The 21,187-nt window shown below is 38.6% G+C and overlaps 1 protein-coding gene across 2 annotated transcripts in view; it reads left to right on the top strand.

Moving 5' to 3' along the window:
- The first annotated feature begins 16,574 nt into the window (after positions 1 to 16,574).
- The window catches only part of FGF10 (fibroblast growth factor 10), a 64,996-nt gene continuing 60,383 nt past the window's right edge, over positions 16,575 to 21,187 (top strand). Inside the window, exons 1-3 of one of the 2 annotated variants that reach the window (XM_084305780.1) lie at positions 16,575 to 16,770; positions 17,200 to 17,274; positions 17,378 to 17,941. In XM_084305780.1, the coding sequence (XP_084161906.1) occupies positions 17,605 to 17,941 (337 nt within the window). In that variant the 5' untranslated portion in view covers positions 16,575 to 16,770; positions 17,200 to 17,274; positions 17,378 to 17,604. Of the gene's footprint in view, positions 16,771 to 16,956; positions 17,079 to 17,199; positions 17,275 to 17,377; positions 17,942 to 21,187 lie in introns of those variants that run through there. The other variant, XM_084305779.1, reaches the window with a different exon arrangement.

Below are 21,187 nucleotides of genomic sequence, written 5' to 3'. Positions count from 1 at the left end.
CCCCTTTCTGCCTTCATTTACTTATGTCAGGTTTGCTAGAAATGTTATGAAGTGGTAACACAGAAAATGTTTTCTTCTCAAACTCATTTCAACTTCCCATTTTAATGTGAATTTGCATCTTACTTTTTGTGTTTTAGTTAAGAAAACTTCGTTTTTCCCTCCTTATTTTTCATCTTTTACAGCACACTGGTATTAGTGGGAATTCATTCTGGGGGAGTCTCTGCTTATAAACCAAAGGAGGCAAGATATACTAGTGTAGCTATTTATGCAAGTCATATGCATGTATTCAGATGACTAATCATTCAGATGACAGCAGAGGCTCAGTGCTTGATATGAGAGTGCTCCCATTCACTGCATTGCCCATTCATGCTTGAAGTGTAAGAATACTTCCAAAGGAAAACAGCAGCAAAAAATAAAATTCTACCCACCCACCTCAAAAAAAAAAAAAAAAAGGAAAAAAACAAATCAAACTAGACTCATTCACAACAAACCCACCAGCACAAAGCGATTAGCTGCCTAAGGCCACCAAAACCATAAGCACAGGATGTTTTTCTAAAGGGAGGAGGGGTTAGCTTGACCTTTTAATTTATAAAGAGAAACCACACACCCAGGTGTTGCAGCTCTGCTCTGTAGGAGCAATTAGGATGTAATCTGGGTTGTTTATTTTGTTGGGTTCAGAGGTCCATGCTGAAAGATCAAAAAAGACTTATAGACACTCAGTAAGCTCCATGCATGTGAGGTTTTTCAACTGGCTTTTGTGTTGGTACTGTCTAGTTATTTGTTTATTTGGAGAGGGGAAAAAATAAATAAATAAATGTATCTTTAAGTAGGAAATCCTACTTGGGCTTGTCTGTTCCAATGAGGCAAATTGCTCCTTCGTGTTGAAGTTGGATTTTAAAAGTAAAGAAACTTGAAAGGAAATCTGTGTCTGTACAGTGAACAGCAACCCTTCAGTCAAAGGTGTATACATAACACTGGTAACAGATACTCTGTTCTAAATTAATATGCTTTTACTGAGTAGTTTGTGATTTAGGGAATACAGTTATAACTAAATTTAGTAAAGAGACAGATTCAGTACATTCTAAATCAGTAACAGTTTACAGAAGCTAGCATAATTCTATTTGTTATGGAAAGAGAGGTATGAAAGAAAGCATATGAGCCATCAAATTACAACAGGTGTTTTAAGAGACCCTTCTGGACAGTAGTAACACCATTGTCACAGCCAAAGTTGCACAGTTACCTCTGCATCTTTGCTAGAATGAGAGTCACGCTTGCATGGTTCTTCTGACCCAGACTGTGCCAGCCTGGCAAAGAAAGATCGGCAGTATTTCAAACAAGCAATAGAAAATGTTTCTAAGGCTGTCAGCACAGAACCACTAGTGAGAGAAAGAGAATATATTGTGGTGTTCCCAACCTCTGGTACCTTGATTCTCTTCGAAGTCCTGTAGTTGCTGTTCCAGCAGCACTTCCTTTTAGAATCGTCTCAGGTTTGCTTAAAATGGTAATGCAGAGTAGATGTGCACAGTAGACCATTTGGCTATGATGTTAATTCAAGGAGAAACCTGACTGCAGCAGCAGAAGACACCTTTTTTTTTTCTATTTTTTCTTTTTTTTTTTTTTTATTTTTTTAATAAGTGGGACAAGACCTATCATTTGTTATATGGATATGCAATATTTAGTATAGTGTAAGGTCTTGGACAGTCTTCAAGCAAGAAAGAGATTCTTCCCCTCTACTAAAGTGCTTGGTAGTTGATCTGTCATCAACTACCCACAAGAGAGTAGGAGGGTAAAAATAGCCATTCTTCACAACAAATTCTTTTCCAAATCTTTCAGATTCCCTGTCAGTGCCTTTTCTGTGGCTACTGTTCTTGCAGCTAAAGGGAACCCTGGCCAACAGGATGGCAGGCCAATCATAGAGCAGAAACTCTGTGAAATCTTGATATTGGCACAAAAACTTTTCAAAATTTGCCAACAGAATTACATTACTGTAAGGACTAACAGGCTGGGATACTGCAATCTACAAAGTTTTGCAAAGACTTGTACTCAACCTCAAAAAAAAAACTCACTGTTAGCCTGATCCAGAAGACACTGTAGACCATTTCCCAGCTGATGTCTCCTCTTTTTGGATCAAAAATTGTGAATAGACAGGTTTGTGTGGGTAGGGCTTCCTCCAATGTGTGAATTTTGATTGTGAACCTTCTGATGACAGCAACTACCTGGGACATTTTGGGATATGGCAGTCTGCCAAGGACTTGATAGAGGATGCTTTTGTTCTTGAAATACCCTATTTATTTCTAATGTTTGTGGATATTTAATCTTACATCAATAGGAAACTTTGAAAAAAAAAGATAAACTGACTGCTTGGACTTGTCTTCATTATTCAGAATTTTCCTCTCTAAGCTTTTCACAGAAATAAAAGAAAAAAAAAAAAAAGATTGAAAAAAAAAATCACAATTCTAACATCTCAAGGTTCTACAGCAACACATAAAGCTAGACATGTCAATTTCTCTCTCATTACCTTCTTTTTTTTTTTTTTTTTTCCTACAAAAGTGGAGCACATTTTTGTAAAGGACATGGCATATGAAAAAATTGGCACTGTAAGATCTCATTCACTGCAACATCTTCTTCTATTCCATTCTGACTAACACAAAGACTAGTGATGTAGAAATGTCAACCCTCATTTTACATGACATTAATATTTTCCAAAGCTTTGATACTCTGAAACAAAAATTACAACAGAATCAGTTCTGCTATCTTTAGCTTTAATGAGGAAAAAATTCAGCATTATATAAGATACACAAAACTTCCTTTTCCTTTCATCAGAGCTAAAAGATTATTTGCCATGGCACAAAAGGGAAAGAGAGAATATCTATTTTTGAATGCATCTGTTGATTATGATTATAAATTAAACTATTTGTTCTTTAAAATTGATGGAAAATTTTAAAATCTCAAAAATACAGTAAGAGCAGGAAAAAAAACCAGCAGTTTCTTCAATATTTAATCCAAAAATAAATGTCCTAAACTTAGAAACCAATTGTTTTCCTTTCATATGACCGGAATATCTTTATATTGCTTCAATTTTGATTTTTGGGGCTTCAGCTATTATACTGATTTGTGAATTTCTAGTCCATAAGCCAGTGGATGTCATACCTGGGGCTTGTCCCACATTACTGATTGCACATTACTGTTGAAGGCTTCTATGAAGTTCTTTTAACCACCAGTTATTGTACTAGCTGCAAGAACTGTGTGGAAAATAGATACATGAAAGAGGAGCTTTTGGTACCATACATTAAAAAGCAAGTTAGATCTGATAGCCATTAGAGTTATTCTTAGCCCTAATATTTATGAAATAATAAATAAATAAATAAATAAATCTTTATTGATAAAAAGCTAGTAAATGTAAATTTTAATCAATGTTTTAAGGAAAGCCCAGCATATTCAAAGTTACAGATCTACAAAACTGGCAGTAATTTAAAAGGAAAGGCAAGATGTAATTGAGAAATAGAGAAGCAAATTCAATGGTTTATTTCTTAACATTTTAAACTACATCAGATGAGCAAAATAACAAATGAATTAAGAGCTGATGAGCATAACCTTATTTTTTCAGGTATTTTACAATTCAAAGTTAATGGACACTGTGGGGAAGAGTTTGATGCATAGATGGAATACCAGATGGAAATTTGGCTCTTACTCCTGCTACTGGACTTCTAGATAGCCTTTGGCAAGTCATTTCCATAGTTTGTACCTCTATTTCCTAGTATGTAACCTGGATTTTCACTGAGATCTCCATTTTGAGATTTCTTGATAATGCTCTCATAATTCACTTATATTGTTTTCATATTTTTCTGTGATTTTATCCTTTCTGAAAGCAAAAAGTAGTCTGGGCATGTGGGATATAATTTATCTCATAGCACTACCCTCAAGCAAATAATATTAACCCAGGGCTATTTGAGGTACCTAAAATGGGACATAAGACAGGTTTATGCATCTAATTCTGAACTTTCAAAAACCTTTGCTCAAAGATACTTTAAAGATCATAGGTGTCTTGCGCATCAAAAAAAAGCCAGAAATCAACTTCTTGCATGTATAAAAGCACCTGAGCAACTAAAATTAAACAGGACCACGCAACTCAGCACACCAGTGTATGCACATTCACGTATCACAGATTCAGCACATGTCATGCTGGAATCCTGAAACTAAATCTCCTTATCTCAGTAAGGGATTCAATCCAGTGAGTGTTAACAACTGTACCTGTGAAAAGAGAGACTTAAATTTCGGTGCCTGCTTGAACTGCTGCTTATTTATGTTGCATTAGAAAGTCATAAAACACATAAACAGACCATGGAGCAGCAATTGAAACCCAGATCTTTATTTTAAAAACAATGTTTTAACCCCGAGTTACAGTGTTAGAATTGTTGTTGTTTGGTTTTTTGTTTTTTGTTTTGTTTTGTTTTGTTTTTCTGGACAACAGTCCATGCAAAGTGGAATAGCAACATTATAATCAAGAAGGAAGAAAATGCCATTATTTTGACTAATATGGCTCATGCACTTTAATGGATCAAGATTTGAATTTAAATCTTCTTCAGGCAGAAGGATTAGAACTGAAGCATCTCATCACATTAGTAATAACCTGGGGATGAAAGATCACTGCTTGTCCCTTCACCTCTGTTTCGTGGTTCTGATTCCTACTTCATTTGACTGAAGATTTACCTGAAGTGTCTATAAATTCAAAGAAAAAGATGACATCCTTTGGTCCAAAACAGCATCTAACCTTCAACAGAGTGATTAACAAGTCAGAATGGTTTCTCTTCGGCATATAGACAACAATGCATGTGCAAGATGCTGTACCTTCTTCACTAGCAGTGAAGTATGAGGTACTTATGGAATGTGATGACAAACACCACAATGCCAAAATCCATCATTATGATCAGGTTATCATAGTAGTTACATTGCACAGAAACAGACAGGAGCTCACATGTAGAAATGATGATGTCTACAGTCACTCTGCAATTTCTGGAAGCTCTGACACTGATTCAGTTCTGATTCCAATTTTATAACATGTTTTTTCTAATAGAAATATGAATGTTTAGATATCTTGCACTTACCAGTAAGAAATGACAGTCTGATAGTCACATAAAGGTATAATCAGGTACTATTCTAACATGAGTAAAACATTGTCTCTGTTCAGGTCTATGTTCAGGTCCTTCTAGTTCAGGTCAGCTAAAAATTAATAATAATATTGTTAATAATAATTAAAACAATATTTATTATAGCTAGTTTCAAGAACATTGCAAAAAGCCATTTGTAAAACAGGGGATGTGTGTGATATGTGCACACATATTTCTGAAGAGGCTGATTCAGTCAGGATCTGTAGCAGCATAAATTACCACTTCCTGAGTTTTTATTACTGAGTTATTTGTTTGAACTATCTGAGGATATAACTCTTGATATAATTCCCTGATTTTCATAACTTTTATCTATACAGAAAATAACATAAAGGCTGACTCAATAAAAGACAAACTAATGGAGTACTTGAAACTAATGGAGTACGTACCTTTTTGACACAATTTTAAAGCCAACAGGAGCTCTAAGAGTAAGCAAGCTGAAGAATTAGTCTAGGGCCTGGATTTTAACTTAGCCTTGGCAAGTTAAAGTTAGCGTGACAAATAAACGTCATTATGACAGAGGAAACCCTTGTGAATCAGATAGCCTCTCTGACTTTCTCCCTTTCTATTACAGTTAATATCACCAGCAAAATATCCCTTCCTCTAACTCAGCACCTGAAGAGTAAAAGGAACATAGTCTACCTATTCTCTGTTATCATCCCCAGCTAAATATCTTAGTGAGCCAAGCACACCTCTTTCTTGCAGCTGTCAAAGCAGACCAATGTCCAAGGCACTAGAAAAGGGGTAGCTGAAGTCTTTTTCTCAGCTGCAAAGATGCATTCTTCAGACTAATTGGTTACAAATGTTCACTTAACAAGCAAAGTTATTCATATGTTACAGTAAAGCAATAGTGAGTCTTGAAGACTTTAAATGTTGTTCACTTGTCTTTCTAAATCAAAATCACACAGCAATTATTATAGGGAGAGAAAAAAAGAAAAAAGAAAAAAAAAAAAAGCAGTGCTTAAATGGAATGTCATTTTTGATGTATGGGAAATTTTTATCCCAGAATTTAATGGTTTGTTTGTTTGCTTGTTTGTTTGTTTTTCCAGAGAGCAAAGTCTCTATATGGATGCATAGGATAGCTACAAAAAAAAAATAATAATAATAATAAAAAACAAGTACTAGAAATTAAATTAGAAGCCTTTTTCTGCTATATTATTGATTTTTTCACTCAGTTATGATCAAGCACTCATACTGTCTGACAGGTATTCATGCACTATATAAAAAAAGTTGCTACGTCAAGATCCTGGGGGATGTGCACACATAACACACATACTACATTGCAAAATCTATAGGCAGGATGAAAAAAAAATCAATTCAGGATGAAGGAGCATTAATTACTGTCTTCCTTAGTCTGCACAGGGAATTTCCAGGGAATTTCTAGGATTGCCACGCCCTGATATATTTTCTGCAATTTGGTCAGTGCAGGAAAACCACATAGAATCTGTTGAAGTCAGCTGCCCAGAATCAACTGAAATTTGAGTCCTGTTTATTCTCTAAGTTTTGCAGAATTAGAGTTTTAGAGAGAAAGGATCCTCATAAAAAAAAGAAATGGAAAATAAATTATTGTGAAAGGATGAGAGCTTGCCCTGTTCTTGCTTATGCTGTAGTTTCACAGATGTCACTTAGTAATGCAACTATTTTGTTAAGCTTTAAACAAGAGTTGTTTGGCTACTTCAAAATTACAAAAACTATAGAAAAGGAATTTAGTGATCATCTAAATTTACCACTGCACTAGATCTGGTCCACCTAGAAAAACATATCTAGAATCTTTGTCACTTGCTTTTAAATCTTCCCATGAAAAAGATCATATAACCTACCAGTTCCTTGTAACGCTCATCAAAAGTAACAAACATTGTGTCATAATAATGATGGTCTCCTGGGAGGATATATAACAATTACTTTGGTATTATTCTTTCAAATTATGAAAATGTTAGTATCTTTAAGACTTGAAAATATGCCATGCAAAATTTGTTTGTCTTCTCACACTTTGGGTTGTTTTTAACACCTTAAAAATCTTTATAATCTCACTCCTGATACCCAAAATTCTAAGCTGGCAGAAAGTCTTAGTAAGCTGAAAAACCCTGCCTTAAGAGTACCTAAACACACACTTAGTTTTAAGTATATATATGATCATCTTGAAATTTACTGAAATATTCAAATGATTAAACACCTGCTTAAGAAATTGAGTGGTTGGCTGGCAAAGGGCTCAAAGTTTTTCAGGGCCAAGTCCAGTTTTCTTTGAAGACCTGATACATTAGAGCATGTTATTTATGGACTGTGCTTTCTATCTAATTTTACTAGGTAGAACATATTATGATTTGGTGAATGGACTTGCATTTGTTAACTTCACATTCTTAGTCTCAGTAATTATCTCTTCATAGTAATGACATGCACTTTGCCCCTGTTGAAGAAGACAATATTTTTACATATTAGCCAACATTGATTGATCTGATTTTCCCAGAAATCCAGGATGAGCACAGTCATTCTCAGTGCCAGGACACTCCCTACCCCCAAACCTTCATGGTTCAGAAAGATATCAGCCATCACACATATCAGCCATCAATCAATAAACTGGGGATATGACATCCAAACCATCATTCATCCACTTCTCTGCAGATGCTCCATGTTGTGAATAGGATAGGCTGTTTTCGGGGTCCACAATACTGCACATATCTGACCAGATCTCAAATATACTAAATGGACAATATTCCATTTTGTGACAGGTATGGCTTCTCTCTAGCTCCCATCTGAGGATACAAAGCAATTGCAAGAGAAATGGAATGGAAAGGTACTCTTCCTGAAGGCCAGTAGGGAGCAAAGTGTACAGTGGAGCAGCAAAATAGGTCACAGATTTAGTCTGATGGAAGAGGACGTTTTACTGCAAACTGCTGAGATAAAAAGACATTTATTCCCCTCACCTCTACACCCACAGAGAAAGTAATCCTTTTCATTTCGGCTGTGAGATAAGGAAGATCTGACTTGTGGTGGTTTATCTGAGGATGTCATTTGTTGACAAATTTAAATGCATGTCCATAGGGAACCAAGACCAAAAAGGCTGTTTTGTAATGAAATTTTATGGTCTAAGTAATATGTCATTTGTAAATGTTTTTTGATTTTTCCTGAGTTATCACTATTGAGTTACCATGAATCTAACTAGCTGACATTCATGCCCAGAGCTTTTTGAAAAGAACAATTTTTTGACTCTTCAATAATTTACTAACTAATAAAATTGTTAATTAATTGAAGAGTTTGTCTGTCTTTAGGTGTACATCTGACCCAAGTACCCATAAGTCACACTAACGTGAGGCAAGCTGAAGAAAAGGTCACCACAGTTTTGTTAAATCATTTGTACAACAGATTCATAAAACTTTAGAAGGCATTAAAAGAACTAGTGTTGAATATCTCAAAAATTAAGCATGTAATTTTATACCTGAATAATCTGTGGAAATTGTAATTTTTTTGTGTAATTGTAATACACAAATTATTTATGTAGGTTTATCTGTTCAGCCCTTCCATATGCTCTCCTCAGCTTTTTCTATTACATAGTACTTTTCCACAGAAGACAGTCAACATTTGCTAGTTAAGTAACTTGTTCTTTTCTGTTTATATTGCTATCGTTCAGATACACAAAAAAGGTTCCAAGATGATATTCTTTTCCCAGTAATCACATGAATAGGATAACTTGGTGATTCAGGGCTGGAAGGAATACATGAAGCAAGGCAGCATCACAAGCACAGTAGAAGAGCAAGAAAGGGAGTGCCTCTCCTTTTTTGGCTTCCCCTCTTCATTCTTTGGCTGCAAGATGCCCTTCTATGCTTTTGAAAGCTGCTCAGAATAAGTGTATACCATATACACAGGCTTTTGCTGCTTGTTATGATCAGTGACATCTCTTGGTTTGTCAGATTCCAGCCTTTATATAGGGGCTTGTATTCCTGAGCTGCACTGAAAAAAAATGCAGAAGTTTGTTTGTTTGTTTGTTTGAATATTTAGAAACATACAAGGAAAGTATTTTACCAGTTACTGGCATACAAAAAAACAATGTGTCATTGTCAGAGTTCTTTACTTTTAACTGCATGTACAATACATGAAACGTGATGCCATTTTTTGAGAATCTGACAATTAGGAGCTAATTATTATCATCAGTGACTGTCAGCTCAGTTAAAATCTGAAATAATTTGGATCTGTGTGGTCAGTTATTACCCACATGTCATAAAGAAAAATAATTTCTTTAAGCTTTGCAGAATGGATGACTGCTCTTCAGAGTTGCTTAAAACTTTAACATGCTGTAAACGTTTTAAATAATGCTAGAAAGAAGATACCATACTGTTTTCCTTTATCTCTGTGTTTTGATCCTCATAAAAAGCTAAACAATCTGCTAATAAATATAGATTTAATTAAGCTGAATTTCCAAAACCATAATCAGCTATTGAACAGAAGAAAATCATCCTTAAAAAGATCACAACTCAGGAATATGCTAGCTTTAAGGGATTTGTTTTTTGATGGTGAGGACAGCAGTAAAGCCCGTCTGTTCTTTCTGAACTCCAGGACAAAATAATAAGATTGCACACAGCTGAGAAATTATACCTGAGTCATGGTGTTCTTAGTAATGACATTAAGGGTACTAGGATACCCTAAGCTATGACATGCTTTGGAAAAAAATCCCACAGACTTCAAGTGACTCCATTTAAGTTTATTTCTTTTCTTTACGGTATCTTCAGTGAGACTCATTTGTCTGATAAGTACATGAAAGGGGTACGGTTAAAGTCTTTGGAAAAGTGGATGTGCCCCATTAAGCCCCAGTATGCCAGGTATTTCCCAGGTTATAGCACTCAGGAAGGCTGACAGGTGCCCAGCCTAGCTGGTGGTGTCTCTGGTGCTGCCTGCTCAGCCAGAGGGGAATCAGGAGCTGTCCTTTGCTTTCCAGCCCTCCTGAGCACTGCCCAGCTAGTGGAGGGCTTGCTTCCATCACCCTTCCTCACGCTGAGAGGTGCTTACTCACAGAAGTAATTCCAGTGACTGCTACAAATTAACTGACAAAGAAGAGGCAATGTGTGAGCTCCCCCTGCAATGTGTGAGCTATTAACTAGCTCAGAGGGAGCCCAGCTGGCTACCCTGGTTGCCTGTGGTGAGGCAAGCATGTTCAGCTGTTGGGCTGATGTTCCTAGCTGTCAGCTCTGTTTCAAATAGCTCCACAAGCAATGCCTAGAAGTGACTTCTTCACTCCCTTCCAGTAGCACTGAAGAAGGATGGAGCCTAGCAGAGCTGCAGATTTTTGGTTTGGCTTTGTTGCCTGTGTAAAAGGGATCTTGGTTGGATCCAGAAAGAATACTGATAGTTAGCACCTTTCAGGATACACAATTCTGTTTATTAAATAAATAAATATATATATTTTTTTTTCATTTTGTCTCAGTTGCATCCTATATAAGCACCTTTTCCAGTAAATTAAGAAATACAATACAAAGACACAAAGATGATTTTACACATTTAAGTACAAAATTGTCCCTTTTTCTGGAAATCTTCCTCCAAAGAACAGGAGCTTCAATATCATAAATAAGCCAACACCTTCTTTCAGGTGAAGATTTGGATCTTGTGAAGCAGTAGTGAAATGTTTACAGTGTATCTTCAGAAGTTGTATAAACAGCTAGGATAACCAGGGTGGGGGGATAAATTCACCAGTATCCCACTTTTATCCACATAAAAGGTCAGCTTATCTTTTCCAAGTATTAACACTGCACACAAGTTCATTTCAAATAATAATTTTGATTCAAGTCTAGGCACACCAAATCAGCTGAGGTCTGAAAACAGTGTGAGAGACTGCTATTGGCAAAATGAAAATAAAATCACACAGAGATTCAGTGACTAAGTGTGGTAGCAAAATCCATTACAAGGAAAACCCATGGGTGTATTGCTGTATTGGCTTATGTGTATAGAGTGACTATCAGAAGGCACAAAGTATTTCCTCAGCCATCATTGTTTTTCCAATGGAAAATTTAGGCTTAGATGAGATTGGAGGAAGGAAGGAAGGAAGGAAGGAAGGAAGGAAGGAAGGAAGGAAGGAAGGAAGGAAGGAAGGAAGGAAGGAAGGAAGGAAGGAAGGAAGGAAGGAAGGAAGGAAGGAAGGAAGGAAGGAAGGAAGGAAGGAAGGAAGGAAGGAAGGAAGGAAGGAAGGAAGGAAGGAAGGAAGGAAGGAAGGAAGGAAGGAAGGAAGGAAGGAAGGAAGGAAGGAAGGAAGGAAGGAAGGAAGGAAGGAAGGAAGGAAGGAAGGAAGGAAGGAAGGAAGGAAGGAAGGAAGGAAGGAAGGAAGGAAGGAAGGAAGGAAGGAAGGAAGGAAGGAAGGAAGGAAGGAAGGAAGGAAGGAAGGAAGGAAGGAAGGAAGGAAGGAAGGAAGGAAGGAAGGAAGGAAGGAAGGAAGGAAGGAAGGGAGAATTATGCAGACCTCACTGGCATTTACCCCTTCCTGGCAGTTTCTTATGGTTTTGTTCTCAATCACTCATATTTATAGAAAATATTTAAGTGGCCTGTATTCTTGTTAGTTCTGTATGAAATTAGAAAGAAAAACAAATCCTTTCCTTGAAAATATTGCCTTTTTAATTTTTCTTCTGCAAAGTAAAACTGGCTGCCAGCAGACCATTACTAAACACAGTCACTGTCTAACCCATGCACATAGCTACTACTACAGCTCATTGTCTGGGATCTGTAGTCTAGATGACCTCTGTAGAATGCATGTTTTTACTTTTTTCTTTAAGCTGTATTTATCAAACACAAATCACACAGATATTTTCAACCATCACACATACATTATTTATAGATCTCTTTTGCCAGGCATAGCATAACTATAAACATACTCCAAGAGAATAGCCATAATTAGCATTTTAAGAAGAATAAACAATTTTCTTAATCGTCTGCTTGAAGTGCATCATTCAGACAACTTTTCCAATACATCCAAGAGTGAAAAACACATCCAACCTAAGTAAAGAGGTAAATCACAATGACCAAATCCTGCTCATCCCACAATTCACACATCTGTTCAGAAGAATATGACCCTTGTAGTCCTAAGAGTTGCCATATTTTGATTCTGTGTTAAAACATGAGATAGTATATGCTAGATGATCATTACATATTGCCAGTGGCAGTGCTAGCCCAGACAGCCCTTTGTGCTTCTACCAGGTCTCTGAGAGTAAGCACCATCCTGAGGACTATTAACAGCATGGGCACGGCACTTGACCATTCTCAGCAGTGATTCTGTATACTCAGGGGGAACCAGGTTTGCCTTAGCTAAATTCTGTTTATCTCAGGTTATTTTTGCATTTGTCTACTGTTACGTCCGACCTAGAAATGCAAATGGTTTTTAAATAAAAAATAAATGCTGACATGTCCGTTTTATTAAACTCTGTGTAAACTCTGCTGGAGTTCTTTTCCAGTTTTGGATGCTTAGCTTGAAAGGAATGTGCACAGAGGAGCTCAGCCATGTATCCCACACACTACAAAATCCCACTACAGGCAGCTGAAATGGGATGCTGTCTTTGGATGTCTTATTCCAGCTTCACATGGATGAGGTATATGGCATACACCTCCTTCAATCTTTCTCTTTGACAGCTTAAGGACTTATTTTATACCTTGTTCTATATGTAAAATTAGAATAATATTAGTATTTGGACACTTCTTAAATGGCATGGAGGTATGCTATGAGGTGAAAAAGGAAGACAAATATAACAATAGTGATTTCACAGATTTCTCAGAAGAAAACAACTGCAACAATTATTTCCTTCAAGCTCCATGATGTAGTTACCTTCAAGCTTTAAGGCACAGTTCATTCAGATAAAATGCTATGGCCTTTAATCTCTGCTATTGCTGGCCACAAACTCTTTACCCAGTATAAAGATTTCAGCAAGCAACATTGCAACCTGAATCAAATGGCTTGTCTCATTGCTGGCTGGCTATTGTGGACATCATGTTCTACCACCTTTTCTTCACAACTGTGATTAGCATTTTGCAACACAGCCAAGTTCAGCAGTTAGTCATACAGATGGAGACATCTGAACCATCACTGTCATTTGGCATTCCTTGCCTCACTTCCAACAGGACTGTCTCTCTGTCAGTCAGGTTCCTAGCCCAGATCTCCCTCACTGAAAACATTGGTGAATTTCCCAACACCTTGAATAACAACAGAATTGGGTCCCATGACCGGAAGATGCATGTGCATCTCTCATCATACTGTAAGCAGCAAATGGGCATGATTGCTATCTAACATCCCAACCTAAGGGGCTGGTGATATTTGAGAGTTAGCTGATTATATTAACACTCAAAGACATACACAGAACTTATTTACAACACCAGAAAAGATAAAGACTTGCCTAAGGGAAATCATACAAGGCAAAATCTATTCCAGCTACCTTAAAATACTCCTTCTTGGATTCAAGTCAATTACTTAACACAGGAAAGAAAAACAACAACAACAAAACCCTCCCTTGTTGATCAAAAGGCAAAACATGACACAAGCAATTGCTACAAATATAAAAAAAAATATTGTGTTGAGATTATTTTTCATTCACCTGTGCAATTCATTTCCCTGAACATTCCTTGGCAATAAAAGAGCACAAAATGAAAATGCTTAAAACATGTGTTCTACATTTTGCACATTGTTTTTAGAAAGGGATTTTCTTTATTTCATTCATGGTGGGTCAAGATTATTCGGCATTTCTAAAATTGCAGAAAAGGAAACCAAATCTTAGAGAGTAGAAGTCAAAACAGAAACACTGTTTTAGAAGCAGCAGGTACCATTTCTAGTCTAGGACACAGACTGAAGGTAGCTGCTTTTCAAACGTAGCAATGGAACAATTAATAAAGGAACCCATTAAGGTCTGATTGTTGCTGCTAAAAAGGAAGGTTGAATTTCAGTCCTTTGAAGTAACTGAGAATGATTCAGGCCTCATTACAGAGATATAATCTACATTCATACATTTATGTTAGTGATTCAAATCTATTGGGACAGATTGAATTCCGTTAAATAGTGCATCTTTCCTGTGGAACTTTTCTCAGGCTTTCTCAGGCTAACCTAAGAGGTGACCTAACAATACAAAGTAGTGGGGTATTTAGGGATTCAACTGTGCTGTAAAAGAAAGGCTATACAGAATGTAGAAAAAAAGAATGAGATATAATCTAAAAAGCTATGTCAGCTTTTCATTTGGACTCCGTTTTGTTAATGCCCTCCCTGTCATCACATGGGATAGAAACGCATTCCCTATGCATTGAAGTAGTTTTAAGTACTGCTCTGAATATTGCACCTGACAGAAGCAAATTTAATATGAAATTCTGGACACGTAGCTTTTGTATTTAACCATAAGATTTTAAAATCGATATACAATCCATCACAAACTAGATATAGGTTTAAGCAGACCTCTTCCGGAGAGGAACCAATTCAAGATAGTACCTGTTTTTAGAGGAGTTGGGGTTAAATATGTCTGTTTGACCTTGCTATTTTCTCTTGCCACCAGAGATCCTAAAATGTCAATTCATTGCATTTTTCAGCTTTTGACAGAAAAAAACACAGAAATTAAAGGTTTCTTCAAATGTATATTTTTAAAACATTATGGCATTTATTTATTCTTTAATCTGCTGGAATCAAAAGCACTTCAGTTTTAGAGATAATATATTGTATTCATGACCTGAACAGCAAGTGAACATTGACAGTAGCTTTGCAGACATACACGTAAGCTGTCAGGCATTCACCAAGAAGTAGGCTTTTGCTTTTCATTTAGTTTTTATTTCTTTTTTTATTAGTTGCTACAAAAGAAAAGCCTAAGTCAGATTCACCAAAAATTTTCTGAAATGCTCTGCACTCAGTGCAAATACGTGCAGAATAAATACTCTGAAGTACCATAAACAACATCATAAAACATATTGATTCTAACATTAAATGGTTTCATTTTTAAGGCTGTTTAAATGTCACCCCCAGAAGCTGAGAACATAAATTTAAGAGCTAACTCTCTCCAGAATAAACACCATAATTGGAGAAAATCATTTCTAATTTCTGTTGTGAAGTTAACAATATATTTAACATCCTAATCTAATGAATCAGTCTAATTTTAGAACTATTTGTTCCTTTCTGGATTTTCTGTTGTTTAAATTAAGACTGACTCCAAATGCCACATGTAATTGCACAGGCGGTTTTCCATTGCATTCCACTGATCTGCATTATTAAACTGCCTGTATTTCAAAAAAAGTTTTGGTTTTACATATTGAGTAACTCCCTGTGTTTCTGCACTGGTTCACTTCTCTGCTGCTCTGTCCTCTTAGTGAATGTTCCACCTACTTGCATTCCAAAACAGTTATTTTACAATACTGAATAATGAACCAACATTCGACGTCTAGCATGCTCACCCATATCCTGTCAGTCCCTGATCCCTTGTTATGGTGTTAAAAGATAGTACATCATATGGAAGATGCCTGTTAATTACTGGGAAAGTTGACAGTTCAGTGACGGGATAGAAATATGAATCTGTCATAACATTCAGTATGTGAAATGACAAATCCATTAGGAGAGACAGAATCAAAGGAAAAACCAACAACATATGCCCCTCCAGGAAAATAATAGCTTGAAAAATCGCTTTAAAATAGCCTTGGAATGGAAAATGTGTTTCTTTCTGGCAAAGGAAACTGCATTAATTAATGAAAAAAAAAAAAAAAAAAAAAAAAAAAAAAGACAGCAAAACATTCAGACAGATTTTATGGGGAAACCTTTGCAATCCCAATAAAGCCCCTTTTGCTTTGAAGTCAGACGCGTGATTCGGTAAATGACTCATGTTAGCAATTAGAAAATGGTCACTTAGGGCCCCGATTTCTTTTGAGACAAGGAGGGTGAGGGTGGGGAAAGAGACACAATAAATCTTGAGAGGCTTAAAAGGAAGAGCAGGCTAAAGTGTGAACTTTTTATTTCAGCAACGGAAGCGAGAAATCAGTGATTCATTAAAGGAGGGAGAAAGACCTCCATGGAAGCTGGCAAAGAAGAAGGAAAAGGAGCTAATTATGTCTCTTCCCTTTTTACTCTCTCCGACCAGCATATAATCTGCTTTTCCAGGGTCTGCCTGTAGTATATACTTCTTTCCAGCCCCTCCACCAACCCCTCCTCCAGCAGGGGGGAGGGGGAGATCTAGCAGGCAACAAGCTCCAGGTGGCTTTCTCAAGCACTTCACTGCCAAAAAATAAAATAAAATCCTCCGCTAGAAAACAAGTTCTTTTTTTTTTTTTTTTTTTTTTCTTTCTTTCTTTCCTTGGAGGGGGGGGGCGAAGGGGGAAGGTAGCCTCCCTGGAGGGGATTGGTTCAGCCCGTAAGACAGGGAAATTAGTAAGGCATGAGTCTCCAAGCCATGCTGGTGGCCAGCACTCCGAGGAGAAGAACGCTTTAGGAGCAATTAGCAGCGAGCTGAAGGCGGCGGCGGCTGCTGCTGCCGCTGCCGCCCGGAGGAAGCCAGGGCAGCTCCTGAGGCTCCCTCCGCAGCAGGCACTGCTCGCTCCAACTGCAAAAGGGTTTCAGATGTCCCACCGCTGCTTGACCCCCTGCAAATAAGGGTTGACCACCAGAGGCACATCCCACCTCTGACTTGTAATCGCTGACATTTAGGCTACAGCTTCCAACCTGTTTACAACCAAAGGGGGAGGGAAGGGAAGGGAAAAGGAAAGGGAAGGGAAGGGAAGGGAGGGAGACAAGTTGGGATTTTTCCCTCTCTTTCTTTCTTTCTCTCTCTGGATTTTTTTTTTTTTTTTTTAATACTGTTCTGGAGAATTCAAAGCAAAACAAAGAAACTGCCTCCTCTGGGGTTGTCAGTGAGAAAGGACGAGTTGTGCAACTGGTTTGGGATTTGCAAAAAGGCAAGGGGGTGGGGATCAGAAGAAGGTGCAAAGCCACAAAGTGTGAGTGCGAGTGTGTGTGTAAAGGGGTGTGTGTGAAAAATCCCTTCCAGCACCCCTTTCTGCTGGTTATTATTTATTTTTGTTGTTGTTGTTGTTCACTTTGCTGTCATCTATTTTTCAGACCTTTCTGCATCTAAGATGGTGAAGAAAGGAGTGAGGAAGAGAACAAAATAACTACTGGGAAGTCTCAAACCAGGTTGGGGAGTGTGTGTGTATGTGGTGGGGGGGGGGGGGGGGGGAGGGGAAGAGAAAAAGGAAAGAGGATTAACCACAGCAACCCCCCCAAAAAAAACCAACAGCTCTTTTTTCTGAGGGAGGACTCGAAGGATTAAAAGGCAGCAACTTCTGAGGCGATTTGTCCCCTGAGTTATGGATGTTGGTGCACTTACTTCAGGCCAGATCAGAGCTCAGAGGGATCTAACCAGAAGCAGCAACCACCGGCTCTCCACTTGCTTTTTACCAGGTTTTACCCTTCCAGTATGTTTCTTTTGATAAGACATTTTCCAGCGCCCAGAGTTTCAGTACAATGTGCAAATGGATACTGACAAATGGTGCCTCAGCCTTTTCCCACCTGCCTTGTTGCTGCTTGCTGCTGCTCTTCTTGGTGTCTTCTGTGCCTGTCACCTGCCATGACCTCGGCCAGGACATGCTGTCCCCGGAGGCCACCAACTCTTCTTCTTCATCATCCTCCTCCTTCCCCTCGTCCTTCTCCTCTCCTTCCAGTGCGGGGAGACACGTGCGGAGCTACAATCACCTCCAAGGCGACGTGCGCAAGAGGAAGCTCTACTCTTACAACAAGTACTTTCTCAAGATCGAGAAGAACGGCAAGGTCAGCGGCACCAAGAAGGAGAACTGCCCCTTCAGTAAGTACGGCTCCGACTTCGGACGCCGGCTCCCCCGGCCGCGGCTCCCCCGAACCCGGCGCCCGAGCCCCCGGCTGGGAAAGGGCCGGGGAGGGGGCTCGGGGCGGAGGTGGGGTGGGCTCTGCCGGGACCCCGCTGCCCGCCCGCCTCTGCCTCGCTCTCCGGCAGGCATTTGCTTTGCAAATGGCTTCGCCGAGCACCGCTCGCTCCGCTGCCTGGCAGAAGAGCAAATTAGAAAAGATTTGCAAAGGATGTGGCGCGGAGCGTGTGGGGGAGCGAAGGTTGGGGGGGGAGAAGAGGGAGACGACATTGTCTCCCGCATCTGAAAATAATTATCCCCTGTCATTAACGCGCCTCGACGAGAACGCTATATTAAAACAATGCACCCATCTCCCCCCGTGCACACACGCTCTTCGCTTTCCGAGCCCCAGCGCGGCTGCCTGCCCCGCGCCCCCCCTCCCCGATCCCGGGGAAGGGGCTTTTCCTCCCGCCGCCGCTCCGCTGGCACCCGCGCTGCGCTCGGGTTCGCGGCAGCCTCGGTGCTGCTCCGCGCCCCATTGTAAACATCTGGGGCTGGACTCGCGCAGACCTCACACACATTTCATTGTCTTTTTCTTTTTTTTTTTTTTTTTTTCTTGAAGAAATGATTTCAAAGTAAAAGCCGTATGGCTGTTTCCATGGCTGTACTTTCTAGCTTTTCTGTGGTACTAATGAGGCTTTTAGTAATAGCGTGCTTCTGGTAATGTATTTCTGGCTGTCAGTGCTAGAAATGTAACATTTATTCGGTTTTCTTGCCTGTGCAGTCTCAAACTGAAGCAATTGTAGTAAATCACAATATATTGCATTGTAACTCTTAAGTGACTGCATCCCACTATAGTGCTGCAAAAGTAAGCTCTGTTATGCAAGTGTTGGAGTAAGCACTATGACTTGTTCCGCTGGTGGAGAACTGCTCCTTGGTTCTTGGGTTGTTTTTCATAAATACAGAAAAACCTGAGGATAAATCTCCCGTTAATTTAAAACAACTTAAAGTGACTTAAGTAGCTCCCCTGTTAGCTAATGTGTAAAGTATGGAATATTTCAGCAGGTTGCCCTGCTGTATGATAGGCATTACTGTTAATTCCACTGTATTTCTATTAAATACCCATAATACAGGCGTACAAGCAGGGAGGAGAGAGCTGATGTATCATGTCACTGTTTCACTTGCTCCACCTGGCACATTCATACTCTGTCATATGCTTAATGTTTGTAAAGGCTTTAGATATCAAGGCAGCCAAATCTTACCACTTCCCTTTTATATTTCATAGGAAGCCAAATTCTTGAAAGAAAGATCTATGATGAAGGTTTCACTTCAATGGGTGCGTGTGGAACTAGGTCCTAGCCCTGTATTTCTTTGATAACTTGTATTTGCAGAGGATAGCGTGATTCCCCTCAAACTGGATTCTGAAAACATTGTGTGCATCACTGAAAACACAGAGCCATGCTGTGTAGAATATTCCTGCAGCACAGTCTGTAAGGGGCCGAATTGACAACAGTATATTCAGAGAAGTAAACGCTCATCTGAGCAGCCCCACTTAGCCTGCAGAATTATTTACCGAGTAAAGTTGCACACATGCATGAGTTTCTGAAGAAGAGGTATCATAATCTGCATGAGTTTCTGAAGAAGAGGTAGCATAATCTGCAATGTACATATACATCTTTCTACTCTTGATCTATGTGCATGAACAACTCCCTGTAACTCTGGGATGTGATTCCTTTTTCCTAGAGTTCTAGACAGTGTACCAGAAAGAGAACAGGCATTCTGGGTGATATCCTGGCTATTCTTCACAACTGCAGAATATCTACATAAGGGGTGAAGAATGTTGTGTTTTGTTTTGTTATGTTTTCATATAAATGCAAACCAATGGTTGTGTTACACATAGATGTATCCTGTCTTTCAAGTTTACAAGTAGCGAAGAAAAGACTCCCATCGTCCTAGGGCATGTAACTTGCTGACCCCACAGTGTGATACAACAACATCTTTAAACACAAGATTACACTTTAGCTAGCAGAAGACAAGTCAAACAGTTATATCTTCCTCTAACACGCACTATAACTTGCAGTGTGAAATTGTGTTTTCTGCACATAAGCTGAGACCATTCATGTAGACATTTACCATGCCTTAATTTCAAGGGTGTCTGTAGCAAAATGTTGCAAGTGATTCACAAAATCTGTGCTTTTCATCACTTCCATGTAGCTGTGTAATCAGAGTGCTGCCATAATTTCTAGCTGGGCTGATTCCATGCAAATATGTAGTATCATTAAGATAGTCTAAAATGTGTAATTACATGTGAACAAATTTCTGCCATGCATAAGGGGTTAGCCAGCCAACCCACTAAGTTGTAGCCTGTTTAATGTTAAAGGCTATTTAGTCTTTAATAGAAGTTCCTCCTTCAAAATCACGCTTTCCTAAACAAATAACAGTTACTATTGACACACAAGACTTTGTTTGAAATCTAATTTGGAGGCTAATTTTCTTTTTCTCATATGCTAATGTTTAAAGTCCATTTATGCTGCAGTAAAGCCTTATCTGTAGGGCTCTAAGATCATGATATGTTGTGTAATTAGACAACAGCTTTCATGGCTGACTGCCAATTAAGTACTGTCAAGTAAGAAGAACAGTTAGAGAAAGTCAGAATAAACATTCAGAAAATAGAACTTAGTCCCCAGCCTTTAAAATGGCTCAAACAGCATCCTTAGATTTGCTCTATAAATATTGTGTAAAGTGCACTAAATAAAAGTTTACTTTGGCAGATGTTTTCCGACTTGATTGCTTGGAACTTTTCCATCAGCCTTTCTCTACCTACAGGGTAATGGGAACAGAGGTGGCTTCTGAACACACTGTCAGGAAGCTAGGAGAACTTGCAGCATTTAGGAGAAATGGAGTGTGTGTATCTCCAGATAAAAGCAGGATGCTTTTTAGGTCTGGTTTTATTGTTCCTTGCAACTGGAGTTTTGTTCTCAAAGAGTAACATTTTAGTGATAGTTTGTCCCTCATGTCCCTCAGCACCACAGCTGTGAAATCCCTTTCCTTGGTAGGATCGTTTGTGTATATGAACAAGGACAGCTGCGCTGCTTTCTGGAGTCTTAAGTATTTTGGGGGGAGGGAGGGGGAACACCTCTAAAGTGTAATTTAAAAAAGTAAATTGCTGTAACTTGACATCTGGGATGACCAACAATAGCTTTAGCCATATGTAAACTTGTAGAGAA

The sequence above is a fragment of the Netta rufina genome (assembly GCF_964035555.1).
Source record: "Netta rufina genome assembly, chromosome: Z".
Lineage (NCBI taxonomy): Eukaryota > Metazoa > Chordata > Aves > Anseriformes > Anatidae > Netta > Netta rufina.
Note: the sequence above shows the minus strand (reverse complement) of the source record. Positions and strands in the feature narration are given on the sequence as shown.